The sequence below is a fragment of the Gorilla gorilla genome, chromosome 1 (genome assembly GCF_029281585.2).
Source record: "Gorilla gorilla gorilla isolate KB3781 chromosome 1, NHGRI_mGorGor1-v2.1_pri, whole genome shotgun sequence".
NCBI classification, from domain to species: Eukaryota; Metazoa; Chordata; class Mammalia; order Primates; family Hominidae; genus Gorilla; species Gorilla gorilla.
Window position 1 is genome coordinate 153,055,704 of NC_073224.2, and position 17,451 is coordinate 153,073,154.

General features: G+C 40.8%; 2 protein-coding genes across 4 annotated transcripts in view; one reads left to right on the forward strand and one right to left on the reverse strand.

Annotated features, from left to right (window-relative positions):
- The window catches only part of HS2ST1 (heparan sulfate 2-O-sulfotransferase 1), a 196,457-nt gene extending 183,223 nt beyond the window's left edge, over positions 1-13,234 (reverse strand). The window contains exon 1 of one of the 2 annotated variants that reach the window (XM_004026089.5): positions 12,693-13,234. In XM_004026089.5, the coding sequence (XP_004026138.2) occupies positions 12,693-12,816 (124 nt within the window). In that variant the 5' untranslated portion in view covers positions 12,817-13,234. The remainder of the gene's footprint in view (positions 1-12,692) is intronic. The other variant, XM_019025366.4, reaches the window with a different exon arrangement.
- Positions 13,235-13,370: 136 nt separating this feature from the next.
- The window catches only part of SELENOF (selenoprotein F), a 49,746-nt gene continuing 45,665 nt past the window's right edge, over positions 13,371-17,451 (forward strand). The window contains exon 1 of one of the 2 annotated variants that reach the window (XM_019025289.3): positions 13,371-13,825. In XM_019025289.3, the coding sequence (XP_018880834.1) occupies positions 13,742-13,825 (84 nt within the window). In that variant the 5' untranslated portion in view covers positions 13,371-13,741. The remainder of the gene's footprint in view (positions 13,826-17,451) is intronic. The other variant, XM_019025241.4, reaches the window with a different exon arrangement.

Consider the following 17,451-nt stretch of genomic DNA (forward strand, 5'->3'; position numbering starts at 1 on the left):
AGCAGAAGCTTATCAATGAACCAATAACATCTTTAAATTACATTCATTAAGCCCAACTCAAAAGTAGTTTATAATTAGAAATAAATATGCCGAGAGTTAGTCTGCACTTGCATAGCCACTTAACCTCAAATCCTTAACCATACCAAGCAAAAATCTAAGGGTTTTCAACACAACTCTCCTTTCCCAACTGACATCATCTGATCACTCTCTCTAGTCATTTCTGAGTGCTTACCTGTACAAATCACTTATTTCTAGCTATGTCACGAATTTAAAAATAAATAATGGAAAAACATAAGGTGATACTAATGGGATTATTCCTAACTTGTGCTGGAATTTAGGAAAGTGGACATTACTTTCCCTCTAAATCCAGTTTTAAGCTGCTATATAAGCAGCAAATCAATTCACCATTTTCAAATCACTACCTTCCCACAGGAGAAGCCAAGAGTTACAATTTAAAAGACTTCTCCTTGACACTTTAGAGTACTCACAGGTTCAGCACAACCTAACTACCTTTAGCAAGAATTGTACCATGCCACGTTGAAGATCTGAGGACTATAATGATAATATTCACCATAGGGCAAACTATATGCATTTTCTATACATGCAACATATTGAATATAACTACTATTAGCACTACCATCCCTCTGATTCTCTTCCCCATTACTTAGCTTGGTATAAAGGTATTCTGGAAGGAATACAGGAAAGAAGCCTCTGAACAGAACTATTTATCCAGCCACACCCAGTAAGAATGTGACCAGTTAGCTCAAGAACCATACTAACAGGAAAAGCAAAAACCTCTTCTGGAGCCAGATGGTTCATCAGCCAGTCTGAAAGAGTCTTCCTCTTAGACTCAGCTGTATCTAAAGGGATACAAAAGGCCTGGTTTCTTAAAATCAGAATAAAATTGATAACACTTCAAAGAATTAACTAACATACACTTGAAACTTCTATAAGGAAGGAGGAAGGTGGGACTATCATGGATAAGTCTCGCCTAACTTTCAGTTAACAACTTGCTAAGGCCTGTGCTCAATACCATGCTAGAGATTATGAAGAAATCAAGAGGCATAATAAAACCATGATTCTTTCCCTGAATTTACAATATTAGTTTTAATTACTAAGTATAATTCAAATGATCCAACTTCACTACTTTCCCCTCAGTCAACTTGGGGATACACAATCAAAGATTCACCCAGTTTCTACCACTAGCCAAGATGGAGTAAAAGAGACTGGATTTACCCTCTTACCTGAAACAACAAAACAAAATGATAAAATAGAGAACAACAATTTTCAGACTTTGGACATTAAACAGGAAATCAGCATAGTATGAGGATTCCTGAGAAAAAGGAAATGAAGTGAGTCTTATGACTGCCTGAGAGAGTTTCTAGGCTATAGCACAGAGAGGGAGAACTCAGTCTAATTCAGGGATCCAACATTCTCCTTGAATTAAGGAGCGAGAATCAAGGTTTTAGGAAAGACAAGGCAGCTGAAGTTTGCCAGGCAGTGCACTGAAGAGGACAGAGCTAAAAACAGAATTTTCAGCAGAGTACCTCTCAGTGTATATGTGTTAAGAAACTGAGGCCAAAAAAGAACCATTCAAAATGGGCAGGTGGAACAATTTTGGGGATTCACTCAACCAGTGTTCCCTTCAGCCAAAGTGGCAAAACCTTGTAATACACAGGGCACTGGGTGGAATACTCTGAAGGGCACTACAAGGGACTGCCAGTAATGGAGCAAAATTAGTCCTAGGCTAAAGGCTTTGTGGTGCCATCAAACAAACTTAAAAGCAAGCCTCAAAAAGACAAAACTGTCTCTAGATAACTTAAGTATGTCCCAAAACAAAGTCTGAAAGTATTTACAGGAATATGGAAATATCTAGTACCTAGCAAGGTAAAATAATGTCTGCCATCCAGTTAAAAATTACCAGATACGTAAAGAAGAAAATATGGCCCATAATGTAGAGAAAAGCAAATCAATAGAAAGCAACCCAGAGACGACCCAGATGATAGAATTAGTAGACAACAACATCAGAAAGAGTTATTATAACAATATTCCACTTGTTCAAAAAAAATTAGGAAAAGCATGTGATATGGTTTGGCTGTGTCCCCACCCAAATCTCATGTTGAATTCACATGTGTTGTAGGAGGGACCTGGTAGGAGGTAACTGAATCATGGGGGCAAGTCTTTCCCATTCTGTTCTCATGATAGTGACTAAGTCTCATGAGATCTGATGGTTTTAAAAAGAGGCGTTCCCCTGAACAAGCTTTCTCATTTTTTGCCTGCCACCATCCACATAAGATGTGACTTACCCCTCCTTGCTTTCCACCATGATTGTGAGGTTTCCCCAGCCATGTAGAACTATTAAATGTCTTTTAGTTAATTGTTGTCTTGGGCATGTCTTTATCAGCAGCATGAAAATGGACTAAAACAGTAAACTGGTATCATAGAGTGGGGCATTGCTGAAAAGATACCCAAAAATGTGGAAGCTACTTTGGGACTGGGTAATAGGCAGAGGTTAGAACAGTTTTGAGGGCTCAGAACAAGATAGGAAAATGTGGGAAAGTTTGGGAACTTCCTAGAGACTTGTTGAATTGCTGATAGTGATATGAACAATAAGGTCCAGTCTAAGGTGGTCTCAGATGGAGACAAGGAATTTGTTGGGAACTGGAGCAAAGGTGGCTCTTGTTATGTTTTAGAAAAGAGACTGGCGGCATTTTGCCCCTGCCCTAGAGATCTGTGGAACTTTGAACTTGAGAGAGATGATTTAGGGTTTCTGGTGAAAGAAATTTCTAAGCAGCAAAGCATTCAAGAGATAACTTGGGTGCCGTTAAAGGCATTCAATTTTAAAAGGGAAACAGAGCATCAAAGTTAGGAAAATTTTAAGACTGACAATGCGATAGAAAAGAAAATTTCATTTTCTCAGGAGAAATCCAAGCCCACTGAAGAAATTGCATAAGTAACAAGGAGCTGAATGTTAATCCCCTAGACAATGGGGAAAATGTCTCCAAGGCATGTCAGAGGTTTCCACGGCAGTGCCCCCCCATCACAGGCCCAGAGGTTTAGAAGGAAAAAATGGTTTCGTGGGCCGGGCCCAGGGTCCCCGTGCTATGCGCAACCTAGGGACTTGGCACCCTTTGTCCCAGACCTCCTGCCATCGCTGAAAAGGGCCAATGTAGAGCTCGGGCCATGCCTTCAGAGGGTGCAATCCCCAAGCCTTGGCAGCTTCCACATGGTGTTGAGCCTGCGAGTGCACAGAAGTCAAGAACTGAGGTTTGAGAACCTCAGCCTAGATTTCAGAAGATGTATGGAAACACCTGGATACCCAAGCAGAAGTTTGCTGTGGGGCGGGGCCCTCATGGAGAACCTCTGCTAAGGCAGTGTGGAAGGGAAATGTGGGGTTGCAGCCCCCACACAGATTCCCTACTGAGGCACCACCTAGTGGCGCTGTGAGAAGAGGGCCACTGTCCTCTAGACCTCAGAATGGTAGATCCACTGACAGTTTGCACCGTGCACCTGGAAAAGCCACAGACACTCAATGCCAGCCTGTGAAAGTAGCCAGGAGTGGGGGGCTATATCATGCAAAGCCACAGGGGTGGAGCTGCCCAAGGCCGTGGGAGCCCAACTCTTGCATCAGCGTGACCTGGATGTGAGACATGGAGTCAAAGGATATCATTTTGAAGGTTTAAGATTTGACTGCCCCGCTGGATTTCAGACTTGCATGGGGCCTGTAACACCTTTGTTTTGGCCAATTTCTCCCACTTGGAATGGCTGTATTTACCCAATATATCTAGGAAGTAACTAACTTGCTTTTGATTTTACAGGCTTATAGGCAAAAGGGACTTGCCTTGTCTCAGATGAGACTTTGGACTGTGGACATCTGAGTTAATGTTGAAATGAATTAAGACTTTGGGGGACTGTGGGAAGGCATGATTGGTTTTGAAATGTGAGGACATGAGATTTGGGAGGGGCCAGGGGTGGAATGATATGGATTGGCTGTGTCCCCACACAAATCCCATCTTGAATTCCCCTGTGTTGTGGGAGGGATCTGGTGGGAGGTAACTGAATCATGGGGGCAAGTCTTTCCCATGCTGTTCCCATGATAGTGAATAAGTCTCAAAATATCTGATGGTTTTAAAAAGAGGCATTCCCGCCAGGCGAAGTGGCTCACACCTGTAATTCCAGCACTTTGAGGGGCCAAGGTGGGTGGATCACGAGGTCAGGAGATCAAGACCAGCCTGGCTAACACAGTGAAACCCCGTCTCTACTAAAAATACAAAATATTGGCCAGGCGTGGTGGCAGGCACCTGTAGTCCCAGCTACTCGGGAGGCTGAGGCAGGAGAATGGCGTGAACCCAGGAGGCGGAGCTTGCAGTGAGCTGAGATTGTGCCACTGCACTCCAGCCTGGGCAACAGAGTAAGACTCTGTCTCAAAAAAAAAAAAAAAAAAAAAAAAGGCGTTCCCCTGCATAAGCTTTCTCATTTTTTGCCTGCCACCATAAGATGTGGCTTGCTTCTCCTTGCCTTCTGTCACAGTTGTGAGGCTCCCCCAGCCATGTGAACTGTAAGTCCAATTAAGCCTCTTTCTTTTGTAAGTTACTCAGTCTCGGGCGTCAAAACAGGCTAATACAGGATGTTAAGGAAAGAAATGATAGATAATTTTTTAAAGGCCTATATTGAACTTCTAGAAGGGCAGGGGGAGGGATGGGAGGCAATGCCTGAGATAAAAAATAAACTGGGTAATATTAAAAAGTGGATTACACACTGCAGAAGGATTGGTGAATTAAAGACCTAGCAGTAAAAACTATCTAAAACAACACACACACACAAAAAGACTGAGAATGATGAATAGAACATCACTGAACTGTAGAACAATTTCATGTGGTCTAATGTAAGTGTATTTTGAGTTCCTGAGAGGAGAAGCAGCATAGAAAAACTAACATGTGAAGAAATAATAGCCAAAAATGTTTAAATGTAATAAAAACTGTAAACTCACAGATCCAAGAAGCTCAACAAACCCCAGTCACAAGAAACATAATACAAGGGCCATTATAATTAAATAATTAAAAACCTAGTGAAACTCTTAAAAGTAGGCAAAAGAGGAAAAATAAAAGACACGCTACATATAGTTGAACAAAGAATGATGGCAACCTTCTCATCAGAAACAATGCAAGCCAGAAGACAACGAAGCAACTTCTTTAAAGTACTGAAACAACAAAAATGTCAGCTTAGAATTCTATACCCAACAAAAATATCCTTCAAACACTATAGCAAATAAAGACTTTTTCAGACGCACAAAATGAAAAGAATTCATCACCAGTATATTTTTAAGTGTAAGTAATGTTAAAAGAAATTCTTCAGAGTGAAAAAAATGGTACCACATGAAAATCTGCATACACACACACACACACACACACATACACACACACACAAAATGAAGAACACTGGGAATGGTAAATATGTCAGCAAATTTTTAAAAAATTTTTAAACATTTTATATATTTTTAAAATATAACTAAGTTAAAGCAAAAATAAGAATGTATTGTAGGACTCATGTATAGAAGTAAAATGTATAATGATGATAGCAAGAACCCAGAAAAAAGTGGTAATATATTAAGGTTCTTATACTACACATGAAATTCTATCATGTATACCATAAACCCTTAAGCAACCACTAAAAAAAAAAACAACAACAACAAAGAGCACTGCTAGTAAGTCATCAAATAAAAAAATGGAATTTAAAAATACCCCTTTAATCCTAAAGACAAAGGAAAAAAAGGAAACACAGAACAGTTAAGACAAACAGAAAACAAATAGCAACTCACGAATTTAAACCCAACCACATCAATAATCACATTTAGTGTTCTAAACATTCCATTAACAAAAGAGATTGTGAAATTAGATGAAAGATCAGAAGCTGTCTACCAAAAATCCACTTTAAATATAAATACATAAGTAGGTTAATATTAACAGGATGGCAAAAGATATACCACCTGACACTAATCAAAAGAAAACCGAAGTGTCTGTATTAGTATTAGACAAAGTAAGTATCATAGTCCATTGTGTGGTACTATAACAAAATACCTGAGACTGGGTAATTTACAGAAAACAGAAATGTATTTCTTCACAGTTCTGGAAACTGAGAGTCCAAAATCAAGACACCAGCATCTGTTGAGGGACTTCTTGTGGCATCCTCACATGGTTGGGGGTAGAAATGGCAAAAGGGGGACAAATGCTGTCTTCTTACGTAGAAAAAAGAGAACGCACTGCCACAAGCTCTTTTATAACAGTATTAATACAGTTATGAAGGGAGAGCCCTCATCACCTAAACACCCTCCACCCCCCGCCCCAATACTGTTGCATCGGAGATTAAGTTTCCAACACGTGAATTTTGGGGGAGACATTAACACCACAGCAGTAGGTTTCAGAGCAAAGAATATTACCAAGGATAAAGATGGTATCTTGTACAAAAAAAAGGGTTGGTCCATCAAGAAGACATGACAGCCTAAATGTGCATATACTTAATCACAGCACTTCAAAATACATGAAGCAAAAAGTGACATAACTACAAGAAAAACAGACAAATCCACAATTATCAAAGATTTCAAAACCCCTCTCCATAACTGATGAAGAGGCAGAAAAAAATCAAGAATACAAAACACCTTAACAATACTACCAACCAACTGACATCTACAGCATACTTCAGCCAATAACAACAGAATACATATTTTTCACGTTCACCTGGAACATTTACCAAGATAGTTTTTTTTTCATTTGTAATTGACAAAACTGTATATATTTATCATGTACATGTTTTAAAACATGTATATATCATGGATGGCTAAATCAAGCTAATTAACACAACATGCATTACCTCACATACTTTTTTTTTTTGGTATGGTGAAAACACTTAAAATCCACTCTCTTAGCAATTTTCAAGAATACATTGTGACAGGAGAATGAGGGAAAGCTTTGGGAACCATGTCTTCAGGTAAGTGAGGCAACAGAATCAGGTGCACAAATGACCCAACAGGAGCACTGACAGTTACCATCTATTGTTAACAGGCAGAAAGGCAGAATACGTAAGTACAGGTACTGGTAGGTGGGTAGATCTTAAAAACAACTAGGCTATAGTGAACCATGATTATGAAGTTCATCTATAAGTACATCCTTCAAAAATGGTCTTTCTAGAGAGCAATATTTGAACATTCATTATTATTTCAATTTCTCTAAGTGCCAAAAAGCTATTAGAAGGCCTACCAGAGTGGTGGACAGACATCCTGGAATTATCTTAATTGAGATCAACTATTTCAGGTGACCACTCCATGGCACTAGACATCCTATTCAAGACTAATAAGTGAGGCACCAATTACCAATTCTAGAATAACTGTATTCCTATTAACCCAAAGTCCTCAACACAGTAGCTACTATGAGGTTTTCCAAATGATTTCAGAAGTGAGGAAATCTAGCATTCTCTGGAACATCTTACAGGTATTGCTGCATGGTTTCAGGAACTTACTTGTAAAAACTACCAAATTCCAAAAAGCAGTCTCAACCTTGGCCCTGGAATTAGTTGTTTAGTCTAGTAGAGTTTTAAGAATATAATGACTAACATTAATTCTCACCAATGGATGATTACATAATCCATTCTCAATTATTTTCCCCATGTAAAAGATTATTCCTAATGTGCTCATAAATCCATATAGGGATGTAAGAATACAGTCAACGAATATTATTTACAATGCTAAAACCCTATAGAAAATAAAGTTACCAAGCACATAGTTCTATCACTTATGTGAGAAAATGTTTCACTGCACTGTTCGACCAGTCAATATTAGCAACAAGTGCGCTCTTGAAATTCGGGAAGAACTACTTTTTACCAGCCACAAATTCTGACATTTTATAGTAACGAGTCACAGTTAAATAGTTTTCATTTGGATTCCCTGTCCTTTTCCATTTCTCACTAGAAAATTAAGTCTACATTTTAATACAATGAAGTATTAACTTCATTTGAAGCTGAAAAACTTCTCTTTTTCACAGGTAATAAGCTTATCTCCTAAATTTAACTCACCATCTGCATGTTATGTTACTAAAAACAACAAAAAGTCCACTAAATATGAAACATCTATAAATCTGTGATCCTTGCCATTAAAGGAATCACATACTCCTTTGCAAATCTGATGAAAGTTATGTATATAATTTCAGGGAATTCACTGATACCTTGAAGCCTATTTATGGGTCCCCGAGGTTTAAAGAATCTCTGATTAATGGAAAATAGCATCCAAAATTGATCCAAGAACATATGAAAACTTAGTATGTGATTAAAAGAAGGAATGTTAACATACAGTTGGAAAAAATGATTTACTGAGAAAATCATGGTAAATCTCTGTAAACACACAAATGGTTTAAAGAGCCAAATGTAATAAACTATAAAATACTATAATAAAATACAGAAAATGTACACAATCCTGGCTCTGGGTAAGTCTTCCTAAGCAACATATGAAAACGACTTCCCTAAATTGATAGATTTAACTGTGTGTATTTTAAAACTTCTATATGAGCAAAACACACCATAAAGTCAAGAAACAAATGGCAAACTTGGACAAAAACAAATGCAAGAGGCCGGGTGCAGTGGCTCATGCCTGTAATCCCAGCATTTTGGAAGGCAGAGGGGGGCAGATCACTTGAGGTCAGGAGTTCAAGGCCAGCCTGGTCAATGTGGTGAAACCCTGTCTCTACTAAAAATACAAAAATTAGCTGGGCGTGGTGGCACGTACCTGTAATCCCCGCTACTTGGGAGGCTGAGGCAGGAGTGAGCCGAAATCGTGCCACTGCACTCCAGCCTGGGTGACAGAGCAAGGCTCATCTCAAAAATAAATAAATAAATAAATAAATAAATATAAAAAAATTTAAAAAAGACATATGACAGATAAAGGATTACTAATTCTAACATTTAAAAAAAAAAGTAAATCACCCAATAGAAAAATAGAAAAAATTAACAAATAAAAGGGCAATAAACATATGTAAAGATGTTCAACCTACCTAGAAATTAGAAGGTAAATTAATTGAATATATCATTTCACAGCCCCACACTGGCAAAAATTAAAAGCTGATTATCTTCTAGTGCTAATGAATGTGTGCTGGCAGTGTAGATTACTACATCTTTTGAAAAACAAAAAAATGTTGAAAAGTAGATTTTTAAATCTGTTAAATTATAAAATATGTCTATTCTTTGTCCCAGCAATCTCACATACAGAATTCATCCTAGCACAAAATGACATCAACATGAATTAAACGGACATATAAGGATGTTTCCTGTAATTGTTTATAATACCAAGAAAGAAAAGAAACACTCAAAAAAATTATATATATATGTATATATACACACGCACACACACGACAGATGGGGGACAAACTGAATGTCCGTTACTAGAATAATGGCTTAATAATTTATGATACATGCATACTTTGGAATACTATACAGCTATTATTAATAGAATGAGTAAGTCACATCTATATGTACTGACCTGGAAAGATGTGTATAACATTCAAGGCAAAAAAAGCAAGCTGCATTGTAATATGTGGACTACAATGCCATATTTGTTTTTTAAAAATTAAAAATAAAAAGCTGTATTACTGAATTTTTTTTTTTAGGAATTCCTAATTAGTGAATTTCCCAAGTAGTCAATGAGTACACCTCAGTTTTGAATACATCTATTGCTCTATTAGAAGTCTCACCATCAAAATACTGTACTCTCAAATCAAGGTATATTAAAGCCACTACCAGATAATACTATCCTTTGGAATCTTCTACAATGAAAATGATAATAACTACTTTTAAGGACAAAATGTTTAATAGGTTTTTTATGCCAAAATAAAAATGCTTTTTTAACATTGTGATTTTGCACGTATGGAAAACAGCTAGATTTTTCTTTCCTATAGTAAAAATAAGCTATCTAATTCAGTTGTTTCATTGGGCAACATAATTATGTTCATTACATGAATATAAACAAGGGGCAGACGTTACACTAAACCAATTCCTTTGTATCAGAAATTCAATTTTCTCTGAATGATATTCATTCTTAGCAATAAATGCAATTAAACACTGATATTACAATTTTAAAACTCTATTCAAATACCTAAATCTCAGCGTAATGTCAATATAAAGTCTTAAGCAGCCGGACATAATTAAAGGAGCACTTGATTTGGAATCATACATACCTGGGTTGCAATCCTGGCTCTGCCACTTAAATGCGATGTGGTCTTGGGCAAGTTATATAACCTCTCTAAGCCTGTTCCTGCATCTGCAAAAATGGCTTTCTGTTGTTTTTTGGTTTTTTTTTTTGAGACTGAGTCTCACTCTATTGCCCAGGCTGGAGCGCAGTGGTGTGATCTTGGCTCACTGCAATCTCTGCCTCCCAGGTTCAAGCGGTTCTCATGCCTTAGCCTCCCGAGTAGGTGGGATTACAGGCGCCCGCCACCCCGCCCGACTAATTTTTGTATTTTTAGTAGAGATAGGGTTTCACCATGTTGGCGAGGCTGGTCTCGAACTCCTGACCTCAAATGATCCGCCGGCCTCTGCCTCCCAAAGTGCTGGGATTACAGGCGTGAGCCACCGTGTCTGGTCAAAAATGGCTTTAAATGGTGTTCTTACTTTAAACACGAGTATCTACGATGAAAAGTGCCTAGTACAGAATCTGGTTGTCAAAATATGGTTTCCTCTGCTAGGCATGGTAACACCCACCTGTAGTCCCAGGTATACCCATCTGTAGTCCCAGGAGGATTTTGATGCATATTTACTACTTTTTATGAAATTTTCTTTCTTGTACCACAAGAAAGCACTTTATATTTTAACTGTGGCATTATACATCTTCAGATAACTTTCTTTTAAAAATCATTCAGATTGTGTCTATGGAAGCAATTTTCAAGTATATGGGGAAAGAAATGTTAGGAAAGGAGGAAAATCAAAAACTTAAGTCATTCTAAGCCACTGTAACGTGTCTAAGAGATCAACTCCAGAGAATTCCAAATAGTAACAAAACAAAAAATAAGTACAAATTTTAATTTTAATATAACTTTCCACTTCAAGAGGAGTCTTTTTTTCTGTAGAGCTGGATCATTAATAACGCCAGAATATGACCCTGAATGTCGCTAAATGGATCCAAAAGAAAAGAAAAACCATACTGGATAACCTTCAATATTTAAAGTGGACATTTTTTTCCACCACACAAGATACATATTAATAAAAGAATTCGTAAATAAACTGAGTATCTCTTCAAATTTTACTCCAGAATTAAGGACTGGAAGTATCTCTAGTTTTTCTCCAACTTTAGTTGCACTTCACTCAGATTTACTTGATGGTTTTTCTTTCAAGGCTCTTTAAAATGTCAAGGCTTTTGCAAAGCCTTGTACCAAAATAGCTACTATACATAATATTACAATTATTTTCTGGTACATTTTTCCTAAAAATTAATCATCCACTCACAGTAACATCTATTTCTTAGTCTAAATTACACTGCTGAGGGTTTTTTGTTTTTGTTTTTGCTGGCTTCTCAAAAGGTATTTAAAATGATTTTGAGGTGAGAGTATGCAAAAAACACTTCATATTACTTTTCCATATTCAAATTACATCCTCTTGAGCTGATTTTTAAGTGCCATGTACATTTTTAAATCAAAATTTATCACTGTCATTCTTTTAACTCTCGCTCTCCATGCTGAGCTCTTCCAAATGCCAAAGTGCCCTATTAATCCGAAAGTACCTATTATCTGTGCTTTTTTCTGGCCTTTCACAACTTCACACCAACTTTTTGTACTTTAGACCCCCTCACCCATGAAAGCACCTGTTAACCCTTTAAGGTATTTAACCATATGGTTAGCTTTCCGCATAATCCTACTTTTCCTTTAACAAACACAAACTTCACTACATAATTCCCCTTCAGCGTTCCCTCCTCTTCGAAATTCACATCAACACTGCCGCGAAGCAACATACATAGGCATCCCTATTCTCAAGCCCCAATTCATCAGTTTAGCGCCACTAAAGAAGAATTTAAATCTCCGGACCCTCATTTCCGTACTTCGATAAAGCTTTTCACTCGCGTTCCTGCACTACCCGGCCAGCCTCCCTCAGCTGGCAATTACAAGGTCCCTTGCTGCCCGGAGCACAAGAGTGCAACTCGCTACAGTGTTCACATGTTGCTCTCCGTCATCCCAGCATCTCCTTCCATTTCTGCGCACCTATCCCTTCATGAGCCCCCAAAAGAATTCGTATCCAGATGCGTATAGCTCAAATTAGAATACCCCTCGTCTGACATTGCCAGGGCTTCCTGTACGACTTCCAAGAGAACACGCGATGCTAAGCGCTTCTGTCTCCGGAGACCAGCAACACACGCTCCCCACTGAGTTCGGTCTTCTCTCTCGCTCTCTCTCCGCGGAATGCCTACTTCGGGGCTACCCTTTGGCTAGGGAAGCCCAACCTTGCAACCTCTGCCCCGTGACCTCGCGAGCCCAGCACGCCGCTCAAGCTTAATTCAACCCATTCTTGGAGCTCGTGCTCTCGCTGCCCCTCGTTCCCGGTTCTCTTTGAAACCGCTTTCAGCCCCCGAGCCAGACCCCAGGTTAGATGAACGCCCACTTGCTCCGGCGGCAGAGCCTCCTCGGCCCCTTCCACAGCACTCAGCCCGGGGCACTTCAGTTCCTCACCTAGCTTCGAGCGGGACTCCTCCAGTTTCTGGATCTGGTTTTCCAAGAAGAGCATCGCCACCGCGAAGGCCACCACCGCCAGCAGCTGCAACTTGGGCGGCATCATAATCCTGAGGAGCCCCATGAAACCCGCTGCTCGGGATCAAGACATACCGCGGGGGGCGGGGAGCGGGGCCCCGGAGGCGAGAGAAACGCCGGGAGGAGCCCGCCGAGCCGGGAGCGAGGCAAAGAGAGCGCGACAGCGAGAGAACCACCGCAGCGACCCCCCTTCTTGCCTCTCCAGTCCCCCTCCCCCAGGCGCTATCACCAACGGTGCTGGTGTCCGCTTCTCCTCAGCCGACTCAACGGCCGCCCCCTCCAAAAGCCCGCGCAGCAAACAGCGCGAAGCGGCTGCCGGGCTCTCGCCTCCCTCTACTGCCTCAGTCCCCGACCCCCGCGCCCGCCTGCTTGCCCGCCTCCCTCTCTTCCTTCCTTCCCTCCCTCCTTTGCTCGCGGCCGCGCGCCCCTCCACCGGCGCTGCGGCTGCGCCGCCCTCATCCCCGCCCCCGCCCATCCCCCTCCGCCACCACGCGCACGCATCCGCGTACGCTGCTCGGCAACCAGAAGCCCCGCCCCTCCTCCCGTTCGGGTCCGCTTATTGGACGGAAGAGCTCCTGCGCTTCGCTCTTGGTTCGGTTTACGGTTGGTTTCCTCTGCCACAGAGCTCAATCAAGACGACATTCAATTGGGTAAACTTGGAGAAGAAGGCGGGGCTAAAACTGGCGAAGGCGTGGCTTCTTGGCTGCTTGACGAAGTGTCGTGAATGAAAGAAAGGAGACCGCAGAAGTAAAGAAGTGGGGAGTTTAGGAAAGTGCCTGATTTGGGTAATCGAAAGCACCCAGTGATTGTATTTGATGACTTTTAAGCTTTCATATGCCGTTATTTAATACCTGTCACTTCCAAATGAGAGATGTAAGGGCAACGGCCGTTAGCGTTCTGTTTTGGATCAGGCTCTGGAGTGGACGCCCCTAGCTTAGGGGTCCTTCTAGGCAGCCAGAAATCTGCGGAAAATGGGAGCGATGGCGGCTGGGCCGAGTGGGTGTCTGGTGCCGGCGTTTGGGCTACGGTTGTTGTTGGCGACTGTGCTTCAAGCGGTGAGTGCAGATCACCTTCGCAGCTGCCACAGGGAGAGTAGGAGAGATTGCAGCTGAGGAAGACGCAACATTCGGTCCTGGTTGAAAAGGGTGGGGAGGACTGCGCTTCCTTAATGACTGCTGCGGCCAGAATGCAACGTGGCTTAATTTCTCGGTTGATCCTTCTCCTTCCCCGCCTTGGGTTTCTAGCAGCAGTTTTCTCTTGACTTCAGATTGTCTTGGGTACTTAGCTTCTCTTATACGGCTCTTGCTAAAAACAATCTGTAAACCACACCAGGTGGGAGGGGAGAATAATAAAGCTTGGCAAGAAGTGGAGGTTGTTTTTAAATGGACAGAAATGCAAGAGACTCATGACGAGACTTCCAACTCTTAGAGGCAAGTCTTCAAGTCGTTGGTCCAGGCGAACAGTTTCTGTTTACCTCTCTCGCGCGCGTGCCCTCTCATTTTCACTACTTCTGTTAGTCTCTTAACTTCCGTTCTCCTCTGCTATTCATATACGGCTGGTTGCGCTTGAGTGCGATTTGTGCTTTTAAACAATGTTGTTGGAGTAAAAGGAGCTATCTATACCAAAGTATAATTCATTTTTGAAGTTAGTTTTTTAAATGATGTTGGTTGTCTTCTTTAAAATAAGGCAGTGTTTTTTATTTCATTTTTCTCTGTTGGCAGAATAGATGGGTGACCTTTGAATGGGAAAAGTGTACTTTTAACTTATTTCTTCTCATATCCATGTTCTGCTGTGTGAATAGTAAAATTTTAGGCACAGTGCTGAAAGCTTTTACTTTTTTTATCCTAGCTTAATTCTTCGGGTAGTCTCTAATAAGGAGACCTGGTTTAGGTCCTCACCAAGGTTGAGGGTGTTAGGGACTACACCGGAGTCCTCTATGAACACCTGTACTTACCTTTCTCAAAGAGCTTGAAAGCATCCTGGCTGTTTTCTTTGGCTACTTTAACCAAAAGGTAGATTCTTAACTTCTGTGATTAACATTCCAATTATCTTGTTATTCAGGTATTTGGCGCTAGGAATTACTGGATCACCTCTCCCTAAACTTTCTACTGTTTAAGGGTTTTTGCACATCTTTAGGTCATTCGAAATAACATTTCAGGTTGTCTTTTTTTGATCTCCCTCTGTCTTTGACTGTCAGTTGTCTATAGCTGTGTAACCACCCTAAAACCTAGTAGCTTAAAACAGCAATGATTTCTCATAATTCTGGGTCAGTGGAGTAGAACTGCTCCACCTATGTTGGTTTTCCCCTTGCCTCATTTATGCTTTTTGTTGACCTAGTATGTCAGCTAAACCGAAAGGTTCCAGGATTACCACTGTTTATAGTTGGTGCTGTCAGCTCGAGGACTTGGTTCTGTTCCGTGTGACCTCTCATCCTCCAGTCGGCTAGACCAACTTCTTTTCATGGCACTCTCAGGGCAGCACTCCAAAAGAGCAAAAGCTACAATGCCTTCTAAAGCCTTGCCTTGGAAATCACATATATTACTTCCATCACATATTTCTCAAAGCAAGTCACAAGACTAATTCACATTTCAGGGATGGAGAAATAGATTTCATCTCTACGTGGGAGGAATGACAGTCACTTTGCGAAGTGTGCATACCAGGATAGGAGGTATTTATGGAATTAACTAATTCCATATGTAATAATGATAGGAATTAATTAAACAGCGTACCACAGTGACTGTGCACAGAATCCAAACCAGAAATTTGGATGTCATATTTGACTCCTTTCCTTACATATCTCATATCCAGGGAATTACTGAAACTTACTGATTTTAATTCCTAAATATCTCAAATCCATCCACTTATTGTTAATCACTCAGGCCATAAACATCTCTCTCCTCAGAAATAACAGCGTCTTGGTTCACCGTTTGAATTATCCCTGGCTGTATTCAGAATCTAAATGGTTGGCTTTGCCTTTGTCAGCTTCCCAATTGCCCAAGCCAAAAATTAGTCATTTTTGGCCAGTTGCGGTGGCTCATTCCAGTGCACTTTGGGAGGCTGAGGTGGGCAAATCACCTGAGGTCAGGAGTTCAAGACTAGTCTGGCCAACACGGTGAAACCCCGTCTCTAGTAAAAATATAAAAATTAGCTGGGTGTGGTGGCGCATGCCTACTCGGGAGGCTGAGGCAGGAGAATCACTTGAACCCAGGAGGCGGAGGTTGCACTGAGCCGAGATTGCACCATTGCACTCCAGTCTGGGTAACAGAGCAGGACTCTGTCTCAAAAAAAAAGATAGTCATTTTAAATCCTCTTTCCTTTCACTGTCTGAATTCAATTAGTCGTTAAAGCCTTAAAAATCTCTAAGCCAGTCCACTTAATACTTTTGTTTCCACAGTTAGTACTTATATTCAGGCTACTATCTTTGCCTAGAATTACAACAGCTTCCTTAACTAGTCTCCCATCTCATTATTTCATTTCCAATCTCTACAGTGCATCAAGTGATCTGCCTAAAATTTAAATCTGTCATGATTAAAACTCTTCAGTGGCTGCTTATTGTTTTTAAGGTGAAGTCTGTCTTCCTCAGTGTTCCTTAAGGAGGCACTTGTTTGTCTATCCAGGCTTATTCCCCAACATTTACTTCTATTAGGAGAGCAGAAAGGTACAAGTGGAGAATTGGCATCACTTGTTTAGCTTATTTCACATACTGTATTCTCCCTCACCAGACCTTTGAGCATGGTGTTTTCATTACCTAGAAGCCGCTTCCCAGCTTCTCATCCTTTCCTCCCTTTCTCCTACCCTACAACAAAAATGGCTGTCTTCTACTTACTCTCTTTCTGTTCTTAGCAGAGAAATCACTTCCTCCAACAAAGCTTCGCTATACCTCAAGTTTGGATTAAGAGTCTTTCTATGTGCTCCAGTGGTGATCAATATTTATTCTCTGAGATACGTTCCATAGTTTTCTTTAATAATTTCTTGTTCTTTGGCATTCTCCTACCCACTCCCAAAGGGAAGTACCCTGTCTTTCCTGTTGACTGTTTTATCTCTAGTGACACATATACTGTTTTATCTCTAGTGACACATATACAGAGTAGTACTATACTTGATGTATAAGTGAAATGTTTGATGAATGAATTAGAGAATCCACAAGCAAAGGTCTGAAAACCTGGAAGTATGAAATCTGTTTGGAAACTATTAAAATCAGCTTCAGTTACCTTCATAGAGCTCTATTATTAGTGATCCCAACTGGAGGTGTGTAGATGAAAATTGTTGGGAGGAGGAGAGGTTAAAAAATACACGTGCTTGGACTCTGCCTTGGATATGATTCAAAAATTTGTGGTAGCTGTGCAACTCTAGCTGGTAAGTACATGTTAGACTGAAACCTTTTTTTGTTTTTTGAGATGGAGTCTTGCTCTGTTGCCAGGCTGGAGTGCAGTGGCATGATCTCGGCTCACTGCAACCTCTGCCTCCCGGGATAAAGCCAGTCTCCTGCCTCAGCCTCCCAAGTAGCTGGGATTACAGGTGCATGCCACCACGCCCAGCTAATTTTTGTATTTTTAGTAGAGATGGGGTTTCACCATGTTGGCCAGGATGGTCTTGATCTCTTGACCTCATGATCTGCCTGCCTCAGCCTCCCAAAGTGCTGGGATTACAGGCGTGAGCCACCGTGCCCAGCCAGACTGAA